This window comes from Pantherophis guttatus, chromosome 5, assembly GCF_059756535.1.
Source record: "Pantherophis guttatus breed Tessera chromosome 5, ASM5975653v1, whole genome shotgun sequence".
In the NCBI taxonomy this organism is placed as follows: domain Eukaryota; kingdom Metazoa; phylum Chordata; class Lepidosauria; order Squamata; family Colubridae; genus Pantherophis; species Pantherophis guttatus.
In genome coordinates this window covers 104101314-104121725 of record NC_142067.1, presented here as the reverse complement: position 1 = coordinate 104121725, position 20412 = coordinate 104101314, and the positions used below count along the sequence as shown (strand labels likewise).

At 36.5% G+C, this 20412-nt stretch overlaps 1 protein-coding gene across 1 annotated transcript; it reads right to left on the bottom strand.

The window, feature by feature from the left end:
* Nucleotides 1-1904: 1904 nt before the first annotated feature.
* On the bottom strand, nucleotides 1905-18637 carry SLC10A2 (solute carrier family 10 member 2). Its single transcript, XM_034420395.2, has 6 exons — nucleotides 18124-18637; nucleotides 13785-13903; nucleotides 5826-5914; nucleotides 4810-4985; nucleotides 3425-3582; nucleotides 1905-2316 (listed from the first exon to the last, which is right to left on the bottom strand). The coding sequence occupies exons 1-6, from the start codon at nucleotides 18561-18563 to the stop codon at nucleotides 2144-2146; spliced, it is 1155 nt and encodes a 384-aa protein (XP_034276286.1). The 5' UTR covers nucleotides 18564-18637; the 3' UTR covers nucleotides 1905-2143.
* Between the last annotated feature and the right edge of the window lie 1775 nt (nucleotides 18638-20412).

The window sequence follows — 20412 nt, the reverse complement described above, 5'->3', positions numbered from 1 at the left end:
CCTGTATTCTGTTCAATCTCCTTTCTTTGGTATTGTTATATAGATTATCCTCTTCTGATCTGTTGGTTATTGTGTCATTCTCCAGATTTGTTAGCATAGTTTGGTTAGAACCTTTACTGAGTCTTCTTTTCTTGCTTGCCATATTTAGGGTTGCCAGGTGTCCACTATTTGAGCGGACAGTCCATTTTTTTCACATTATGTTCACTATTTTTTTTCACAAAATAGTGGACTTTTTTTTATTCAAAAGCTTTATGATGAAATGGTACGTAATCTAAAGCTGTACAGTCTAAGAGAATAAGGATAGGAGAATCGCGTTTTGTCTTTTTTTCATAAGTTAGAATGACACAAAGATCGAATGAGACAAAGATCGAATGCTCATTGCAATAATCACATTTTACACAACAGCGCAAAAAATGCATTAAAGCAGTTATCTTTTGATATTGAAAATGTAGTGCTGAAGGTTTTTGCCGAATTTTCGAATTCTGCAAAGAAACGAGAAGTGTTGAAATCATTTTTTGAGTTTTGCGAATCAGAATTCCATGAAGTTTTGCGCCATGTTCCAACACATTGGTTAAGTTTGTTTAAAGCGGTCGAAAGACTTCCCCTTAACCTGGATACCTTTAAAATCGTATTTTATTTCTCTTGGATCTGATGAGTGCCATAAGGTTATCTGGAACCTTATTTCAGATCAGGAAAATGAACTTGCAAAGGATGATGAACCAACAATTTCAGAATTGTATTTATATTTCACGCACTTCTTCATGTCAATAATGCAAGACACCCTACTGAAGCTGGAAAGCAAGAAAATTCTTGCATGTGATCTTCACATTATCATGTGTAAGCTGTGTGATTCTTTGCAAAAAAAATATGATGAGCAGTTTTTTGGAATGAAAGTTTTATTTGCCTTATGTAAAAAACATTTGCCTGAGAATGCCGTGCAAAAGTTCAAGAAAGAAGCCCTCAATGTGTATCAAAGAGCCATTGCATACCTAGAAAAGTGGTATAATTTCACTGATTCAGTATATGAGATGCTAAGTTGTTTCAATCTAATTGATTGCAATAATCCTCCAACTTTAGAAGAAATGACGAACATCTGGTTATTATCACCATGGCAAGAAGAACTTCCACCCAACACTCTCTTTGATGAAATTTCTGCCTTAGAAGAAGTTTATGTTCATCTGCAGGGCGATTCATCCCTTGATAAGTGGACGTACTTTTTCAAGAAAGAGCCAGCTCCGAGTTCACTGAAACTGTTCCAGTATTGTGCATCAATTCTGGTATCAAATGCAAACGTTGAATGAATTTTCAGCATTATGGGAAATTTGTGGACTGACGAACGTAACCGACTGCTTGTACCATCAGTTCGAAGTGAACTTTGTATATTTTTTAATATTTCTCAATGTTGTACTGAAATTAAAGAATTATTCCTTAAACACAAAGAATTGATCAAAGCTGCGCAGTCAAATAAAAAATACACACGACAGCAAAGTAAAATGTAATTTAATATTTTACATATTATTATAATATATTTGATGTTTTGAATTTTAAGTAAAGTTTTGAAGTGATTATTTTAATACGTGTTAAAATGTTTGTAAGAAAATATATAATTTAATTGTAAAGTTTTTTTATTTTTTTACTACTTAACACCCCCCCCCCCGCTTGTCCGCTATTTTTTGGAAGCAGACCCTAGCCATATTATTTTAGATAAAAGCCTTTTAGAGACTTTTTTTCTAAAGCGTCTTTCAGAGGCTTCTTTCAGCCTCTGAAATCTCCGTTTGCAAGGCTGGGCAGGGCTACATTCAGAGTATAAGACGCACCCAGATTTTCACCCTCTTTTTTGGGGGAAAAAGGTGCATTTTATACTCCCAAAAATATGGTACTTCAGCACAAAACACATCACAAACTTAAAGATTTCTAATGTTTTATTGTCATATACATTTTTTGCTACCTCAGAAAATTAAAACAACTTTCCTTCTATTTCCCCAAGAAGAGAGAAGTGAGCGGAAAGATCAAAGGGTACAATTGTAAATGAATAATTTAAAGGGAAGGATATCTGTACAAAAGTATACTCCAAATATTTGAAAATATTTCTCTTTAAGGAGCAGAATTTTTAAAAGCAACAGTTCCAGAAAATCCATGCTTCTTATACTTTCCCGTTTGCCATCACTGTCATGTGGTTTTCTTTTTTTCCTTCTTCCATTTTAAATCCTCCATTTGTTGTTGAATAAGTTGACACTGACCCGGATTCAGTTTCGTTTTCTTTCTCTAGCAAAATGTTCTTTCGATCAGCAAAATGTCTTTTGTAGACCTGGTAAACTAAGGACAATGGCCTGACATGTTAGGAAGTGAAGTAACAACCACCAACAAAATCACATTTGCTTTGGAGCTTGGATAATATTTAATAGTTACATAAAAACACACTTAACCTCTGAGTATAGATCTGTACTCTTGATTACTATTTGTGGCCAAAAGTCAAAGAGGATTGAGCTCCTCCATCTCTGACAAGAGTTCTAGAAAAAGAGAAGTTATTATTTGGAAATGGTATGGGTGTACTTGTCCGCATATTATGGTAAAAAAAGTCAAGATGGGAATTAGGACTGTTCAACAATTTGTTGAACCATTAAAATCATTTGTTCTAAACGTGCAACACACATGAAAAACAGATGAAAATTTCACCATAACATCACAGCTACAATCTTGATTGCCTATATTTTGTGGATACTTCTGAATGCTTTATATCCTTTGTTTAGTTTTTTTACTTTGCATTTTTAACTGTTAGCTTGTATGTGGTACTTTGAAATGCCCTTGTGTTTCTCCCACATATTCTGTGACACTTGTCAAGTTCACATCCACTATGTCTTACCAAATTTAATTTTGTGGTTTCTCTTAATTAGAAAAGAATGAGAAGCTTGCATCCTTCAAAGCATCTTCATGCATAATTAGTATTTCCAAAAAGGCCTCTGAGCTCCACATTTTCAACATTGTTTCTCAACAACAACTTTAAGAGGCGTGGACTTCAACTCCCAGAAGTCTCCAGCCAGCATGCTGGTTGGGCAGTTCTGGGAGTTGAAGCCCATGCATTTTAATTTTATTGAGGTTGACAAACATTGATTTACAACATAACATTGAGGGTGGTTGCAGCCCATGGTTTTGTTTGGTTTCTCGTAAATAGAAATTTTGTGACCGGCCATACTCCTCAAGGCAACAATTAGGGCATTTTTTCAGATTGATTTCTACTTTTGTGGTTAATATTGACCAAGCCAGAGAATTTATGTAGTCATGTTCATCCTTATCTTAAAAGTTATGTGTTTTTGTTTGGGAGATAATTGCAGGAAATAGAATCATCTGTGCTGCATGAATAAATACCAAAGCCTCTGAAATGACTTCCTGATTTTAAAAATGAAAGATCCAAATGGTAGCTTACCTCCCAGAATTATTGCTGCAAAAGCAAGCTGGAAAAGGGAATAGATGAGCGGAAAAGTAAACATTAGTGCCAGTTGTTCCTGACTGAAGGAGAGTTGAACAATGGTAGTACACAGCTGAGCATTCTGCATTCCTGTTTCTAGAGCAACCGTACGGCATCTAAAAGAAGTAAGGAAGGGTGGAAAAAGAAATAATCACCAGATTGCTTGAGAAAGAGCCTTAGTAGGAATTGGTCTGTTTGGGAATAATGATCAATTCCTGAGTAGTTTGACTTCTGCAATCAGTTCTGATAAGTCAGTTCTGTTTGGTTGAAGGCCAGATGCTTCCAGGGACAAAGCTTCTGGCAGAAAGTAGCCAAAGGCTGGAACAATTTCCCTAACAGCTTGATTTCTGTTACAAAACAAAGCCTTGCTCATTCCCAAGGACAAAAATTCTTATTCACAGATCTTTTATCAGGATCTGATAATATCTTGCATACAAAATCTCTGACCTATCTACTAGCCTTGAACTTGATTGACTAAAAGTCTGGCCGGGGGCATAATTATTTTATTGTGCTTGAGCTTGAACTGATGATCCATTCTGCCCTATTGTATGATTCCTGGGTCAGGATATGGAGAATGTATATGTATATACTGCATGTCTGTCTATACTTGCATAACGTCTACTTTGGATTTTAGGACAACTCACTGCCAGTATGAAGCCCCTAATTGCTTTCCCTAAAAGAATACAGGTCTCAACAAGGAATTAGCACTGATGGTGTTACCTAGTTTGGGTAATGAAACATCTGGAAGAAAACAGCCAAGTTCAGAGACTTGGATCCTTCATTTCAAGCCTGAGCTACAAATATTCTCCTTTATTGAGATGTTGTGAGGGAACTTCCTTCTCTAGGCAGATCTAAGGCTACATCATGAACATTTTATGCATTTATTGAACTACACAAGGATTAATGATAAATTGTAGATACAGTAGATCTTAGATTAGCTGCCACCGCTCTTTCTTACTGACAGTTATGAATTTATGATGCATCAAAAGTTTCAGTATAAGCTCATTTAAATTGTTTCTGGATCTGAGATGAGGTTGGAGAAGACTGAACAATTGAATGTTGTGAACCAAGTAGAGTTGTCATGATGCTTTTGTAAAGGAAGGATGGTTATTTTTTTTCAAACCAGAAAGATTTCTAAAACATGGTTATTGTATAGTTTGGGAATATCAATTTTATAAAAAAAGGAAACAGAGAATGACTAGGGGCTGTAAACAGAATAAGTAAAGGCAGTCTATAACTCTATGGTTAATTAATTTCAAATTTTAAATAATTTTTTTAAAAAAGGGAGACAATATGATTTATGCTAGATAGGATTATACTATTAGTTGTGGAACAAATCCTACCTGTGCCAGGATTGGCCAGCTATGCGAGCCAAGAAAAAGCCTAGAGAATAACCAGCAGCTGGAAAGATAGTCCCAATAATCCAGAGTGCAGGAGTAATTGTCCAGGAACTTTGGTATAATATTCCTCCAACCACAGCTATAATCACTATGAGAATGCCACCACTTATGGAACCAATCTGAGGGAAAGAGAGAGAATACATATTTAATATATCACCAGCACAAACTGTAGTCTTGAAATCTTTCACCCTATACAGTAGAATCAGGATCAATTCTATTATGGGGTAAACTCAAGCTGCCCAAGTATGGCAATATTATTAAAAATAATTGATCAGTAGGTCAGTTTATTAAAATTATGACTATATTTTCTGTAACATAGTGATATTTTCTGCCTCATATATTAGAATAGCTTGGACTGTTAAAAAAAGGAAATAAGTAAATTTGCAGTTCCTTCTTTTGGGTTTGATATGATCTCTGAAAGTTCTTAAGGGCAATGGTGTGTTTCTACCGGTTCAGCCCAGTTTGGGCAAACTGGAAGTGGCAGCGGTGGGAGGCTCCACCTACCTGCCCAGACGTCATCACGGACACTCTGCGCATGCACAGAAGGTTCTGCAATGCGCACGCTCACAGTTCCAAACTGGTAGTGAAGGTAAGTGGAACCCACTACTGCTTAAGGGGAATGAGTGAGAAACAAATCTCTTAAATAATTAAGTTGACATATTTCGTTTATTTCTCCAGCATTCAAATTTAGTTAAGGTAACAAAAGTGATAGTTCCAGTATGTTTGTGTAAGAATGTATTTGTTTGTTAGATTTATAGGGCTGCCCACCTTGCTATAGCCGCTCTAGGCACCCAACAACACATAAAAACATAGTCACAACAGACAAAAACAACATTAAAAATGTATGAAGGCAGCCAAGGTAAGAAAAAAACCACCATATAATACATTCAGATCACAATCAGCCCTCAATTATATCTTGAATGTTCTCTGAATAAGTATTCATAATTGTTCAGCCTTACCTTAAGAATAATTTTAGCTAGCCTGGGCCATTGATGCTTAAAAAATATCCCAAAGGAAACAGGAATGACAAGCGCAACCAATGAAATGCCTGCAAAAAACAACAACAGGTTAAATTGTGGAAAAGGCACGTAGGCTGAAAGAAATGGACTTTTTTAAAAAGAAAAGGATGAAAAAAAAATCTCAAAGCTCTTATCCACTAATCAAAATCAGGGTTATGTATGCTATGTTATACAAGTCAGTTTACTTAACTAAGTAGAAATTAATTATATAAATTAGTAAGTTATTTCTAAGTGATTCTCCAAATCAGGACTCATAGCAGTAAAATGCATGTCCAAATTATAAAAAAAATTGCAAGTTTTTCAGACTTTTGTATTTGTAGTGTCAATTATTCTTTCAAAAATAAAGGGGGAAATATTCTTGATGATGGTCTTACACAAATTTCCAATCTTTGGTATATTATTCAAAAACCAATGAATCTTGCATATGTTCACTAAGTAATTTAAAAATAAAATTATAAAATAAAGTTAATATGAAAAAATAACTCCTGTCTAAAAGGAAGCACTATATGGTACAAAGTTACATTTTTGAGCATCATTTCTCCATAAAGTACCTGATGGTATAAGAACTCCTGGCTTGGGCAGGAGATTGGAGTAGAAGACTCCAATCTACAAATCCATCAATTTCTTCTTTAAAATACATGTATATGTCCAATATGCACCACTCAATAACTTAATTAACTATGTTAATTAACTATATTAATTAAGTTACTAATTGATGAAATTAATTAATAATATCAATTAATGATTTAATTAACTGTGGTTTGCATGAAGATGGCAAAATGAACTTCCATTGGCATTCCCAAACGCAGCACTCTAATTATTTATCCGTCTCTACTTATACTTTCAAACACTTAACAGTGTATTTACTAATAATTATTTGTAGGAGTATCCTTTAGTACAGGGATATCAAACTTGATTTCATTAAGGGCCGCATCAGGGTTGTATTTGATCTCGGGGGGCCAGGGTGGGCATGGCCAGCTCGACGTCACTCGTGTTGGGGGTGCCTGTGGGGACCTGAGTGCTCTGCCAGCAAAAATGGGCTCCCAAGCTCCATTTTCAGCTGCAACGGCCTACTGCAACCCGCTGCCAGTGAAAACAGCGCCTCCTAAGCTCTATTTTCACTGGGAAAGGCACTGCGGGCCAGTCCTTTGCTGTTTCCAGGGTGGCCCCACGGCCCAGATCTAAGCACCCCATGGGCTGGAGCCGGCTCCTGGGCCTTGAGTTTGACACTCCTGCTTTAGTACAAAACAGTAAATCTTCTAGGTAACATAACAGTAAGCATGCCAGACTATGTCTAGATAGTGCCACTCTATATTTTTGGCAAATTATCTTTACAGTTTGACTTCTTGGATAATGTAATTTTATTGTGGGTCTAAGGCAATGTACTCCATGGTTTAATTAGGTGTTTTTGGCCAAGTTATTATATATCAGAATTCCCTAATAGCTGACATTGCAGAAAGAGAATTCCATCCTTCCAAGTAGTTAAGCCTAAAATCCTCCAATTATAAGTGGTATCAAATACACAGATCTCAAGAAGATACTTTAAAGAAAGTTTCCAGTGGGCAAAGTTTGCCATTCATTACCCCCCAAAATGGAATATAGATGTTGCAGTGCAAACGTCATCTGTAAATTAAAGCCATCTGTTCTGACAACTGGGTCAAAAACAAGGAGATTTTTCACCAAGTAAACATCCAAAACCGACCATTGACTTCCAGAAAATACATTTTAAGTATGCCAGATATGGTATACACTATCTCCGGTTTCATTTTTAAGGTAATAATTTTTCCTCAAATGCTCATCACCTGATATATGCATTTTCAGTCCAAGGTATTACTTATTGCCTCTGGGCACCATCAAAAGTTTCCAAAAAATCCCTGACTTTGACAATTTAATAATCCCCAAAGGCATCTACTCTTTAATTTTTGTAAGGAAGAGTTAGGTTTATCAATAACTACCACACATTGTTTGTAAATAGGATTACTTGATATTCTTTACTTACATTAATCAAGCCATGAATTTAGAGAAGGCAAACCTGCTATATATCCTTTTCCAGTACAGGAGTGCCCAATTTTCACCTAAAAGTAAGGTAGCTCTAATTTAAGTCAACAGTTTCTTATATCTGCTCAAGTTTTAAATTCTCAACACAATTGTCATTTTTTAAAAAAAAATTGGTTTGCCTGCTAAACACTATCTCGGATATTTTCTCCTCCCAATAAAATGCACATATAGATCTGACTTGTATCTGTTTATGAAAGTATATCTCTACCAGGAGTCATACTACAGAAAACTACCAGAGTTTAGAATAATAGACGACAAAGAAATAAATATGTTATTAATGACTGATTAAAATAAACCATCATAAAAAAGAGATAGGAATCTGTTTGCTTTGGTGTTTAACATATCAAGATAGAAACTGGGAGGCTGTGAATTGTAACCCCACTTTAGGTACAATGCCAGCTGGGTGACTTTAGGCTAGTCATTTTCTTTCGGCCTAGAAAGGAGACATTGGCAATCCACTTCTCCAGATCTTGCCAAGAAAACTACGGGAGCATGGATGTTTTCCTTCCTTGCTTAAAGCTTCTTTCATAACGGTATATCTCTGTATGCAATAGTAGTGGGTCTTATTCAGAATGATAATGAGGGTGCTTACCAGGAGGAGGTAGAAGGTTTGGTGAGCTGGTGTAGTAAAAAATAATCTGGTTTTAAATGTAGGTAAAACAAGAGAGATCATTATCGATTTCAGAAAAGGCAGGGACAGCCATACACCTCTGTCTATTAATAATTCAACTGAGGAGGTGGTTAGTAGTATCACGTTTCTGGGTGTGCAACTAATAAGCAGGTTAGCTTGGTCACTCAACAGTGAGACACTGGCGAAGTGGGCCATAGCGGGGCCTGTATTTTCTGCATCATATGAGAAGAACCCACCTTCCTTCCTTCCCCTGTCCTTACCACTATTAATTATGGAATGCTATTGACTGAAAGTGCTATTAATATTGGAGGGGATGAATAAAACTGATATAAATTATTGCAATTTTATATAAATTTTGGTAAAAGCTGTAGTTGCAAATAATTGTATTTACTGCTATAATTTGATAACTTGAGACAAAAACCTAACACCCTTTAGAATGATGTCCATCAGGTTGGGAAAAACAATAGTATAGAGAAAACAATAACTACACTGTTTCCCCGAAAATAAGATATCCCCTGATAATAAGCCCAATCGGATTTTTGAGCGCATGTGCTAAAATAAGCCTCCCCCCAAAAATAAGCCCTCCCCAAAAATATTTAAATGCAGAACTGGAAATCAGGTAAGACAGCAAAAGGAACCCCATCTTGTTCCACAATAAGACAGCCCAAGTGCTTATTTCAGGGTTCAAAAAAATATAAGACAGGGTCTTAATTTCGGGGAAACATGATAGTAGCAAGTCAACTGAACTCTAGTATTATCCCTGTTGGAAGACCTGAAGAGTCAGGTTGGGGATGTATCAACCAGAGTGAGAAATTCAATCTATATGGTTGCTAAGAGTCAATACCAACCTAACAGCACATAATCAACCAACCAACCAACCAACCAGCCAATCAACCAACCAACCAACCAACCAACCAACCAACCAACTAACCACCCACCCACCCACCCACCACCCACCAACCAACCAACTTTCCTGCGGTTTGATTGGGAAAGGGAAAAGAATTTGAGCTTCAAAGGTTCTGAGCTTAAAATGACTATTTTGAGTATCCTCAGTGCGAAACAAAATACTCTAGAATTTGTCCTGGATTTGTATTCCATGCTTGTGATAAAATAATTTCTTTTATTTCATGTTGTTCGGAAGGTGCTTATTTCTATTCCTCCAAGTTCTGTGGAATTAGAGTGTATTAATCAATACAATAGTAGGCATAAAGTCCAGTTCTTCAGCCATTAGCTACAGCTAGTTGAAGAGAAGAGGTGGATGGAATTGAGGAATGGCAGCTATAAGGACATGTTTAGAGCCTAAGAACCATTTTGAACTGCTACTTTGGGGAGAGAGACACAAGTTGACTGCTGCTTGCTTACTGCCTAAGTAGTACTGTTTTTATTCATCGTTATTGAAAGTTTATGGGTTGTAAAATAATGCTGTTATCTTTGTTTTATTCTTTCTTAGGCAGGTTCTAAACTAAAAAGAATACTGTGCACATCCATCACAAATAGATTTACTATTCTGTTGAGCTTTCAGGGGACCAAATGAGAAATTATTTTGCTTTCTTTGTTTATTGAGACAAATCTATCTTAATAAATAGAAAAAAATTGAACAGTGAATGTGCATTAGAAGTAATGTTTCATGGCAGCAGCCATGCAAGTGTATTTTTGTTATGTCGTTCATGAAGTATGTTGAAATGAATCTATTGTTTCTTCTTTGCTGGTTAGCTGCTTCTTTGCTGAGTTCTATAGCTTTTTGCAGGGCTGGTTTATTTATTTATTATGTATTAAATTTATTTGCTTGAAAAATGTGTGCTTAAAAGTTATTTGCCATGGAGATGTTTTTAATATCATCCTTTTAAAATGGAGATTGAATGTAGGTAGCACTTAATGTGGACTTATATGGACGTAGTTAAAAATGCAGCAGTAATGGACTTGTTTCAGGCTCCCATTGCTCACTTGGGGGAATTATTTGGAAAATATTTGGGATTTTGTACCATCAAAATATAATACACTTGAAACCTCTAATGGGTTGTTTATTCTAAGCTCATAGCAAGATATTCTTTAAAAAAGGTTACACACTTCTAATTTTCTCATTGTTTCTTCTTTACCGCATTTCCATAGCTTTATCTCAATAGTTTTCTTAGTTTCCAGCTTTTTAGTTCATTAACTATTTTCATCCTCCTTTGTTCTACCTTTCTCCTGGCCAGTCTTAACATTCCTCTCCCACAAAGCCATTTTATATACATTCTTATCTGTCAGATTTTCTTTGAACTTCTTTGTTCTCAGCCTTTTCCATTTATTTCCCCTTTTCTTGGCTTTTATTAGGATTGCACATAGACTCCAAAAATTAGTTTGTGCCCACATTAGTGATTTAGAAACAGCACTTAATTAAATTTAAACAGTATCAGAGGCTGTTTGATTTGGGTTGTGGCTTGAATCCAAAGTGAGATTTGAGAAATGAAGTTTCATGTCTCCTGCGGACAAACATAGAAAATTCACAAATGCTGTAGCTTTTATGTTTAGCAGGAGGCATAAATCCTGGCCAATTTCCAGACAATAGGAAGATGAATTTTAAAACTAAGTAGTGATTTAACCTTATAATTGAGCTTATTTTGCTACTTGGGTAGAATTAGGTAACAACTGCAGACAAAAAGATAAAACTATATCCATCTCCAAAACTAGAATGAGTGGAGATTATGCCAGTCAATGTCAGAAATGTTATACTATATGCACAGTGTAATATTGCTTATCTGAGTTTTCAAGAAAAGAGATTCAAGAATCTCTGTTGTCTACTAATGATGAATACCTGCAGACCAAGGCTTTGTTTAGCCACCAACCTTGAAAAATGGCAAACAAACAAATGAACAAATGTATGTATGTATGTGTGAAATCCAGCAGGTTCTGACAGGTTCTGGAGAACCGGTAGTGGACATTTTGAGTAGTTCAGAGAACAGGCAAATACTACCTCTGGCTGGCCCCAGAGTGGGGTGGGAATGGGGATTTTGCAGTATCCTTCCCCTGCCATGCCCACCAAGCTATGCCCACCAAGCCACACCACGCCCAACAAGCCACGCCCAAAGAAACAGTAGTAAAAAAAAATGGATTTCACCAATGTATGTATGTATGTATGTATGTATGTATGTATGTATGTATATATCATCATTCATCATTTTAGCCATTGTCTATCCGCTGCAGGACAAAGGCCTCCTCTGCATGTTTCCAACCTATAAAGTCCTGAGCTTTGTGTGCCCGCAATACTTGCTGATGTCGTCAATCTATCTTGTTTTAGGTCTCTTTTGTGGACACTTTTTAACAAGTGGGATCCATGACTGCCTTGATCCACCTGCCATCAGTTCGTCTTGTTATGTGAGTAGCCCATTTCCATTCCATTTTTTATATGTGAAGAAGAACTAGATGTAATAGACCACTACATATACCTTGGCCAATGGATCTCAATGGAAGATGATACAATAAAGGAAATTGAATGGAAATTAAATGTGGTTGGCAGGCATTCGGCAAGCTAAGTGTGATTTTCAAGAGCAACCTCCCCCTATGCTTGAAGAGAAAAGTTTTCGATCAGTGTGTGCTACCTGCTCTAACATATGCTGGTGAAACATGGACACTAACCTCACAATCGATACAAAAGCTATAAGTGGCACAAATATACTGTATATATGTATGTATTTTGTGGGAATAGGGATAAAGAAGATTGCAAGTAGCATTCTGAAAAATGTTTATTTTATAACTGATTATGTCTTCCAAACTTGTTATTTTATGGATGGGATTAGGGATTCCTATTAATAGTTGTGAATATGTTGCTAGCTTATTTGGATTTCAAAGCTTTTGAGATGGTCTGAGGATCTTGATGTTGCAGTCATTACCGCATAATTCCTTTGGTTACCAATTGGACCATCTCATAAGGCATTTTCATGATGTACTCATACAATGCAATATACTTATGTCCATTATAATAGTGGAAATGTATGCATTAAATTATCACCATTGTACATTTTTTGGTTTTCCTATTTTTTTTTAATTGATTGGGTTTGCATGGTCTTAGAGAAGGTACTTGGAGCACAGGTATTTCCATGTTTCTCCAGTTAACACAAAATAATAGAGCAGTTTAAACTGCAGAATTTGTTGTCTGAACTTATCTTGGTGCAGTCAAATCTTAACATTCTTTTAAAGGAAGAACACCATAAGCCTTATATTTTGTTTGAAAGTAAGACACATTTTACAGAGATGTATGTGCCATCACTTTCAGAGGGTATAGGTCAGTGGTGGGTTTCAAATTTTTTTACTACTGGTTCTGTGGGTGTGGCTTGGTGGGCGTGGCATGTCTTGGTGGGTGTGGTAGGGGAAAGATACTGTAAAATCTCCATTCCCACCCCACTTCCAGGGGAAGGATACTGTAAAATCTCCATTCCCTCCCCAATCCAGGGGAAGGTTATTGCAAAATCCCCATTCCCTCCCAATCAGCTGGGACTTGGGAGGCAGAGAATAGATGGGGGCGGGGCCAGTCAGAATTTTTACTACCGGTTCTCTGAACTACTAAAAATTTCCACTACCGGTTCTCCAGAACTGGTCAGAACCTGCTGAAACCCACCTCTGGTAAAGAGCCATGTTCTTTTTGTTGTTCAGTCACTAAGTCGTGTCTGATTCTTCGCAACCCCATGGATCACAGCACACCAGGCCTCCTTGCCTTCCCTCCTCTCCCGGAATTTGCCCAAACTCATGCTCATTGCATTGATGACACTGTCTAACCATCTCATTCTCTGCTGTCCCCTTCTCCTTTCGCCTTCCGTCTTTCCCAACATCCATATTTTTAAATATGCCTTAATTTTATGTTGTTAATTCTTGTCAACAATTGTAAGTATAATTACAATATCATAGATTTTCCACTGACAAGGAGGCATGAACAATATTGGTCATTTCAACTCCCAACCGGGCTTATATGTCACTGTTGAAAATGCATCATCTGTCTCTCTGGCAACCAAGTGTTTACTGTGGGGAGTTAATCTCAGCTTTATGCCATTCCTGATTCTGTCAGTTGTGTTAAAAGATGCCAAGCATCTGTTATGAGAGAAGTCCTAAAGCTTCAGACTAATTATCCCCAAGTATACAACCATGGAGGTTATGAGTGATTTTCTATTGCAGACTTTAGCTGTAAAAAATGGATCTTGGAATGATTGTGGGAGAAAAAAAAGGCACATTTAGCTTACCAATGCTGTCATAGGGGATGTAAACGGAGTTGAAATCTGTCCAAATCCTGGTGTAGACAAAGATACAAAGCGGCATCATGCCCATGGCCAGCAGGGTTGAACACGTTGTCATACTGATGCTGAAAAAGAGCCAGTTGTTACTGTTGTTACCATGTTAGCTTCTAATATTTTATGGATGCTAAATTGTGGTTTCTCACAAACATGTACTTATTGCCAGGTTTCAGATATAACTGTGAGGATGATGTTTGCAATACAGGTAGTCCTTGACTTACTACTAGTCACTTTGCAATGGTTCAAAGTTATGACCTACTTGAAAAAGGGGAATAATGATCTGGTTCTGAAGTCCCAACAGTTAGCTGTGCCCTCCCCCCAAGTCAGATGACCACACTTTGGAAAGTTGGCAACACATTACAGCCATTTGAAGCATCTCATAGTCACTGATCATGTTTTAATGACGGTTTGCTGAAAAGTGGCACTTAATGAAGAATAGATTGGCTTAACAGCCATGGAAATTGCTTAACAACTGTGGTGACTGCAGTGTTCATAGGGGATGTAAATGTAGCATTGACTGCTGAAAAAAAATGTAAAATTTAGTAGTTTTACAACCATGACAATTTACAGCCATAATGGGCAGGCTCCATTACAGACATAACTCGAGGAATACCTGTAATGGTATAATGCCTATAAATAGCAGTTTTGTAAAGTAACAGGCATATCATAAGGAAATCCTCAAGTGATTTTTCTCCCGTGATGTTCAGTTGGTCCCTGCTGGTCTTTAAAAAGCATTTGAAACCTTGCCTGTTGTACCAGGTATGGGGACCAGGATGAGGGAGGATATCAGATTTTATGAATGTGGGTCAGCTATTATTATTTATTGCTGACTGTTGTATTTGATTATGGTTATTTGCTGTTGAAGTCACCTGGGATCACATTGTTTAAACTGGTGGCTATGTTAGCTCTTCAAATAAATAAATAAGAAATCTTTATCATGCATTCACTCTGCCTTTTTAAAAGAATTGTAGGAAGAGGCATCCCGATGTCATTTTATATATAATGTTTCAGTATTTTTCCAGTTTTGCTTCTGTTTTCAAGGCATAACACACACACACACACACACACAGGGTGGGGGGCAGGGGAGAGAGAGAAAATGCACAAAGGCAATTTTAAGTAGTAGGGTTAGGAATTGATAGCCTGGAAGGATTCTTAAATATAGGAATTTAAATATAGAAACAGAAATTCCAAGGATAATGAAAATGGAAATAAATTAAAAATTGAGAAATCATGAGCTGAAAAATAGAATAGAGTAGAGTAAAGTAGAGTAGAGTAGAGTAGAGTAGAGTAGAGTAGAGTAGAATAGAATAGAATAGAATAGAACAGAATAGAACAGAATAGAATAGAATAGGATTTTTCATTGGCCAAGTGTGATTGGACACACAAGGAATTTGTCTTTGGTGCGTAAACTCTCAGTGTACATAAAAGATATAAGTGATAAATCATGATAATAGTCATCATAAATACCTTAATCATGAATCATAAGATACAACACTTAATGATAGTCATAGGATACTAAATAAGCAATCAACATAAATCATACTAGGAACTAATAAACAATATAAATCGTAAAGATACAAGCAACAACGTTATAGTCATAAGTAGAAAAGAAAATAGGTAATAGGAAGGATGAGAAGAAGAATAGTAATACAGTTTTAGTAAATAGTTTGACAGTGTTGTGAGAACTAGTTGTTTAGCAGAGTGATGGCATGGGGGAAAAACTGTGCTTGTGTCTTGTTGTTCTGGTGTGAAGTGCCCTATAGCATCGTTTTGAGGCTAGAAGTTGAAACAATTTATGTCCAGGATGTGAGGGGTCTGAACCTTAAAGATTACCTATTTATTGGAAAATAATGGGAATTATGTCTGAATATACAGTACATACCTAAGATAGTATTGACAAGTTGAATTTGTATGTGAATAAGCCTTGCTGAACCCTACTTATTTTTATAGTAAATATAAGAATTGCATTAATAAAGCTCATTTTGCTCATTGAAGTATAATATCCCAATAATAAAGTATTTATAATATTAATGGAGAAGAGGGACTAAAATAAACAAATTCTATTATTCTTTGATTTGTCCCAATAGGGATCACAAACAATAATTAATTACAATTGGGAGGGAATGCAAGCAAAATTTAGACAGAAAATCTGATTCTGTTAAACACTTAAGCCAGGCATTTGTTATTATGGGAAATATTACTTATTTAATGTATGTAACCTTTGACTCAATCTTAAACTTACTTGGAAATAAATCCCAGTGAGTACAATAGGCTTTATAGCTAAATAAACATGGACAGGATTTCATTGAAAGCAGTGACTCTATTTGTGTGGGCATCAGTTTAATTTAGCTAATTAGTACAGGAAAACTATTTAAGAGTATCTAGACAAAATCCCAATAGCTTCTAACAAAAACAAAGTGGGACATGATTAATGTATAAGTATTGTTAGCATTTATGGATGATAACCTTTTAAAAATCCAAAAATATTTAAATTTTAAAACAATACCTATTAGCACTAGCACTGATGATGTTACATAATTTGGGTAATGAAATGCAAGAAAACAACCGAGTTCAGAGAGCATTGAGGACCCCACACAATATCTATTCTCAGTTTATTTTGGAACATAATATTGTTGTCCATAGCAACATGTGTAGTGCAAAATTCCTATGATTTAATGCAGAGAATACAACTTTTGTGCGTGGGCTAGAATACCCTATTCACCAGTCTGTTCTTGCAGGCATTTTCCATACGCCAATCCATATGCATCCCCATAAGGACCTTAAACACATGCAATCTGATAAATATTGCAGGTCACCTGTGAATAGTTGACTGGAACGAATATATATTTCTGAACTGGCTCTTCTGAGCCCAGCTTTCAAAAGCAATTTAATAGTTTGGCATTGGTGACAACTTCCAAATCAGATGTTACATTCTGCCAAGCTTTACTTGTGCTAGTACAGATTTTGGGTTGGTTTAAGATTCTGAATATATCTACTGTTGTGCTCGATCAGATCACACACATATATTGGTAGCAGCAAGCAGGATCTGACTTTGGACCGCATTCCTTTTATCTGTGTAATAAGATTAATTCTGTTACCTTTCAGGTTCTAGCTATCTATCTTAATAACTAAAGAAAAATGAAGCAGAAAAAAGCCACAACCCTAGAATGAGTCATGCACCAAGTTCAGGAAAGTACCTGCCAACTTTTCAAAACCTTTGATCAAAATATGTAAAAAATAGAACTGAAATATATAAATGTGCTTCTAATCTTTTCCCTCTCTTGATCTTCTTTCTCCTCTTTTGTTTCAGTGGTGCTTTTGCTTTGTTTTGTTTTATTCTTCCCAAATTTAATGGTGCCTAACATTTTCAAAGAACCTCCAAAATGGTTCCTTCTTCTCTGAATTTTGGAATTCTTCCACCCTTCAATTTCCATTCACCTTTTTTTTTGCCATATCTGTTCTTATGCTGATCGTTGATCAACGATCAGAAAACCTGATTTGAGAAGTTCTCTTTTACTCTTCCATTTTAGACCTACTCACACTTACTTTCACTTTAATCTAATTCATTGTTCTGTATTTTATACTGAGGACACAGACATTCATTTTCTCCAGTTGGAGTTCACTGTACTCCCGCTATTCCCAATGAAAGCACTTGAGCACTTTGATTTGGTCTCCTCTCTCTTTTTCTCTCTCTGTCAGTATAACTATTTATTTTGAAGAGATCGATGGTACCAGATTGAATATTGCAGGTCAAGATGCACTTCTGCCAAGATTCAAAGTGGGCATATCTGCAAAGCAGTTGTGTTCAAGCCATTCTGTTAGGAGTGTTTTCTAATAAGGTGGAAGGTGGAGAGCAATATTTTCAAGTACAATGTTTTATCAAGAGGTACACTGCATTGTGTTTGTTAAATTATAACTTCTATTGATTTCAGTGGGTTCTCTCACAAATAAACATGCACAAAGTAGGAGTTTTAAGGTTCAATTTTTTTAAAAGAAGTCTGAGTGGCGTAGGAGGCTAATGCCTCCTAAGGCAGCATTTAACATCCAGCTGCCTGCAATTACTGTGAGTTCAATTCTCACCAGGCTCAAGGTCGACTCAGCCTTCCATCCTTTCTAAGGTGGGTAAATTGAGGACCCAGTTTGTGGGGTCAATAAGCTGACTTTGTATAAATATACAAAAGTATGAAGGCTATTGCTTAACGCATTGTAAGCCGCCTTGAGTCTCCGGAGAAGGGCGGCATATAAATCAAATTTAAAAAAAAGAAAAGAAAAAGCAAATCACTCTTACCTTAGGTCCATGTCACCATCCAGCCAATAAGCTAAAATGTTTGAAGCTGTCCCACCAGGACAACATCCCATGATGATCACTGCAACAGCTTGAATTGGAAGCACATCAAAAGCAAATGCTAGTGTAAAACCCAAGAGGGGCATGATTCCAAACTGGCAAAGGATACCCACAATGATACCCCAAGGCCTTTTTATGTGTCCTAAAAATTTCTTCAGTTCCACATTGCAGCCCATGGAGAACATCACCAGTGCCAGCATAACAGTTAGGACAGTACTTAAGGTTACACTCAAAACTTCGTTGTAATTATCTGTCGGCTTTAAGCAGGATGTCCCTTTGCAGATGGTGGCATTTTCCGAACAATGTGAAAAATTCCAAGTTGATTGTGTCATTGGAAATGCAGAGGTTAAAATATCAGATTCCCTTAAATGGTCCTCCTGCATTTTGAAGAGGAAGAAATGCTTGTCCAGGCGCTCATGCACTATATTGAAACTAGTCTTCTTCAGTATCTCATTATAAACAACGAGGGGCAATAAAGAAGATGATAATGCTGGAATTTGGCAGTGGCTAAGGTTTAGAGCTGAGTTGCTGAGTCATAATATTTCCCTAGTACAAATACATTTATTCACTATAAATCAATCATTTATTTTCAGAATAGGTGAGGTTTCACACCAAATTAATATTTAAACATAATGGGTAACAAGCAAAAAATAACTAATATATTACAGGAGGATCAAAGAGTAATGATGAGCATCTCTCTTTAATATTTATCACTTCACTACCCCTTAATTTTCAGCCAACTGTACTGTGAAAAAATATTTTCCCACTTTTGGATTTCCTGAATTTTTCCATATCTCATGTGGGTCTTTCTGACATACAAAGGAAGTCTGAATTTAAAAAAAAAACCCAAATCAATTTTTTCTGTCAGTTTCATTTCGTTCAATATATTGACGTGTTATTAGATTAAAAATATGTTGTCAGATAGCTGTGGTTTCATATTAAAGCACTGTGCTGAAACACATACTACCATATTTTTCGGAGTATAAAACACACCTTTTTCTCCCCAAAAAGAGGGTGAAAATCTGGTGTGCTTTATACTCCGAATGGAGGCCCGCCCAGCTTCTCAAACAGAGGTTTCAAAGGCTGAAAAAAGCATCAGAAACGAAGCTTCAGAAAAGAAGCCCTCAAACAGAGCTTCAGAAAAGAAGCCCCCAAACAGAGCTTCAGAGGTTTTTTTTCTGAAGCTCTGTTTCGGAGGCTTTCAGAGGCATGAAAAAAAGCAAAAAAAAAAAAAAAAAAAAAAGCAAGGCACAGAACTCACAACCAATTCACCTCTGGGAACAGCTGATTGGGCGTATTCTGGGAAGCCGATCCACCTGTCAATCAGCTTTTTTCTTATTTTACTCCCCAAAAACTAAGGTGCGTCTTATACTCCGGTGAGTCTTATACTCCAAAAAATACGCTATATTTCCCCCCTTTTTAAAGAGAAAAAAGGTGAGTCTTTAAACACATGATTTATTACTGCAGTTTCCTTATCTAGAATTAGATATTAGATAAAATTGGAATTAGAATTACTTGTGCTGCATGAAGAAAAGATAATCCATTAAAATCGGTGCTAATCATCTTCATTACCTGATGTCCTCTTAGTTCAGACAAAACTCACTATCCACATTTGGACAACACTGTATTTTATTTTTTTGAAAAAATCAAAATGAAGCAGTTTCAGTCCCCACAAATGTTGGCATTCCAGGGATTCAGCAAATGCCATTTTTTATGCTACCACTGATGGTGCTCAGCTGGGAGGCAGAGGTTGATGAGATTAGTCAAGTCTGCAACTTTTCATTGTCATTATGTTATTGTGTCCATTTGCAGTAACTGTCCATTGGGGATGGGGCCAGTAATTAGGATAGGAGTGCCCTTCAGTCCATCTTAATTCACTGTCCACCCATGACATATCGGCATTACCCTTCAGATTACATTCAGTTTGTGGCCATCATAGACATGTTGGGAATGGAACTGGAATAATTTAGGTGCTGCTGCTGCTCAGGTTAGATGTGCCCTAGATTTCTCACAGTGTGAGAAACAAGGAATAAGATCACTTAGCAACTAGCATATGGTAGAATTTAGCACTTGCTCATTACTCCTAATATCTGTTTCTGAGATTGCAGTGAACGACATTTAAAAACAACTATCAAAATTGTATCTCTTGACACAGAATCTTTAGATCTAAAATGTGATTTAACTTCTGGAGTGCAAAAGTTCTGGGAATCTGTTGCACCGGCTTTTCACGGG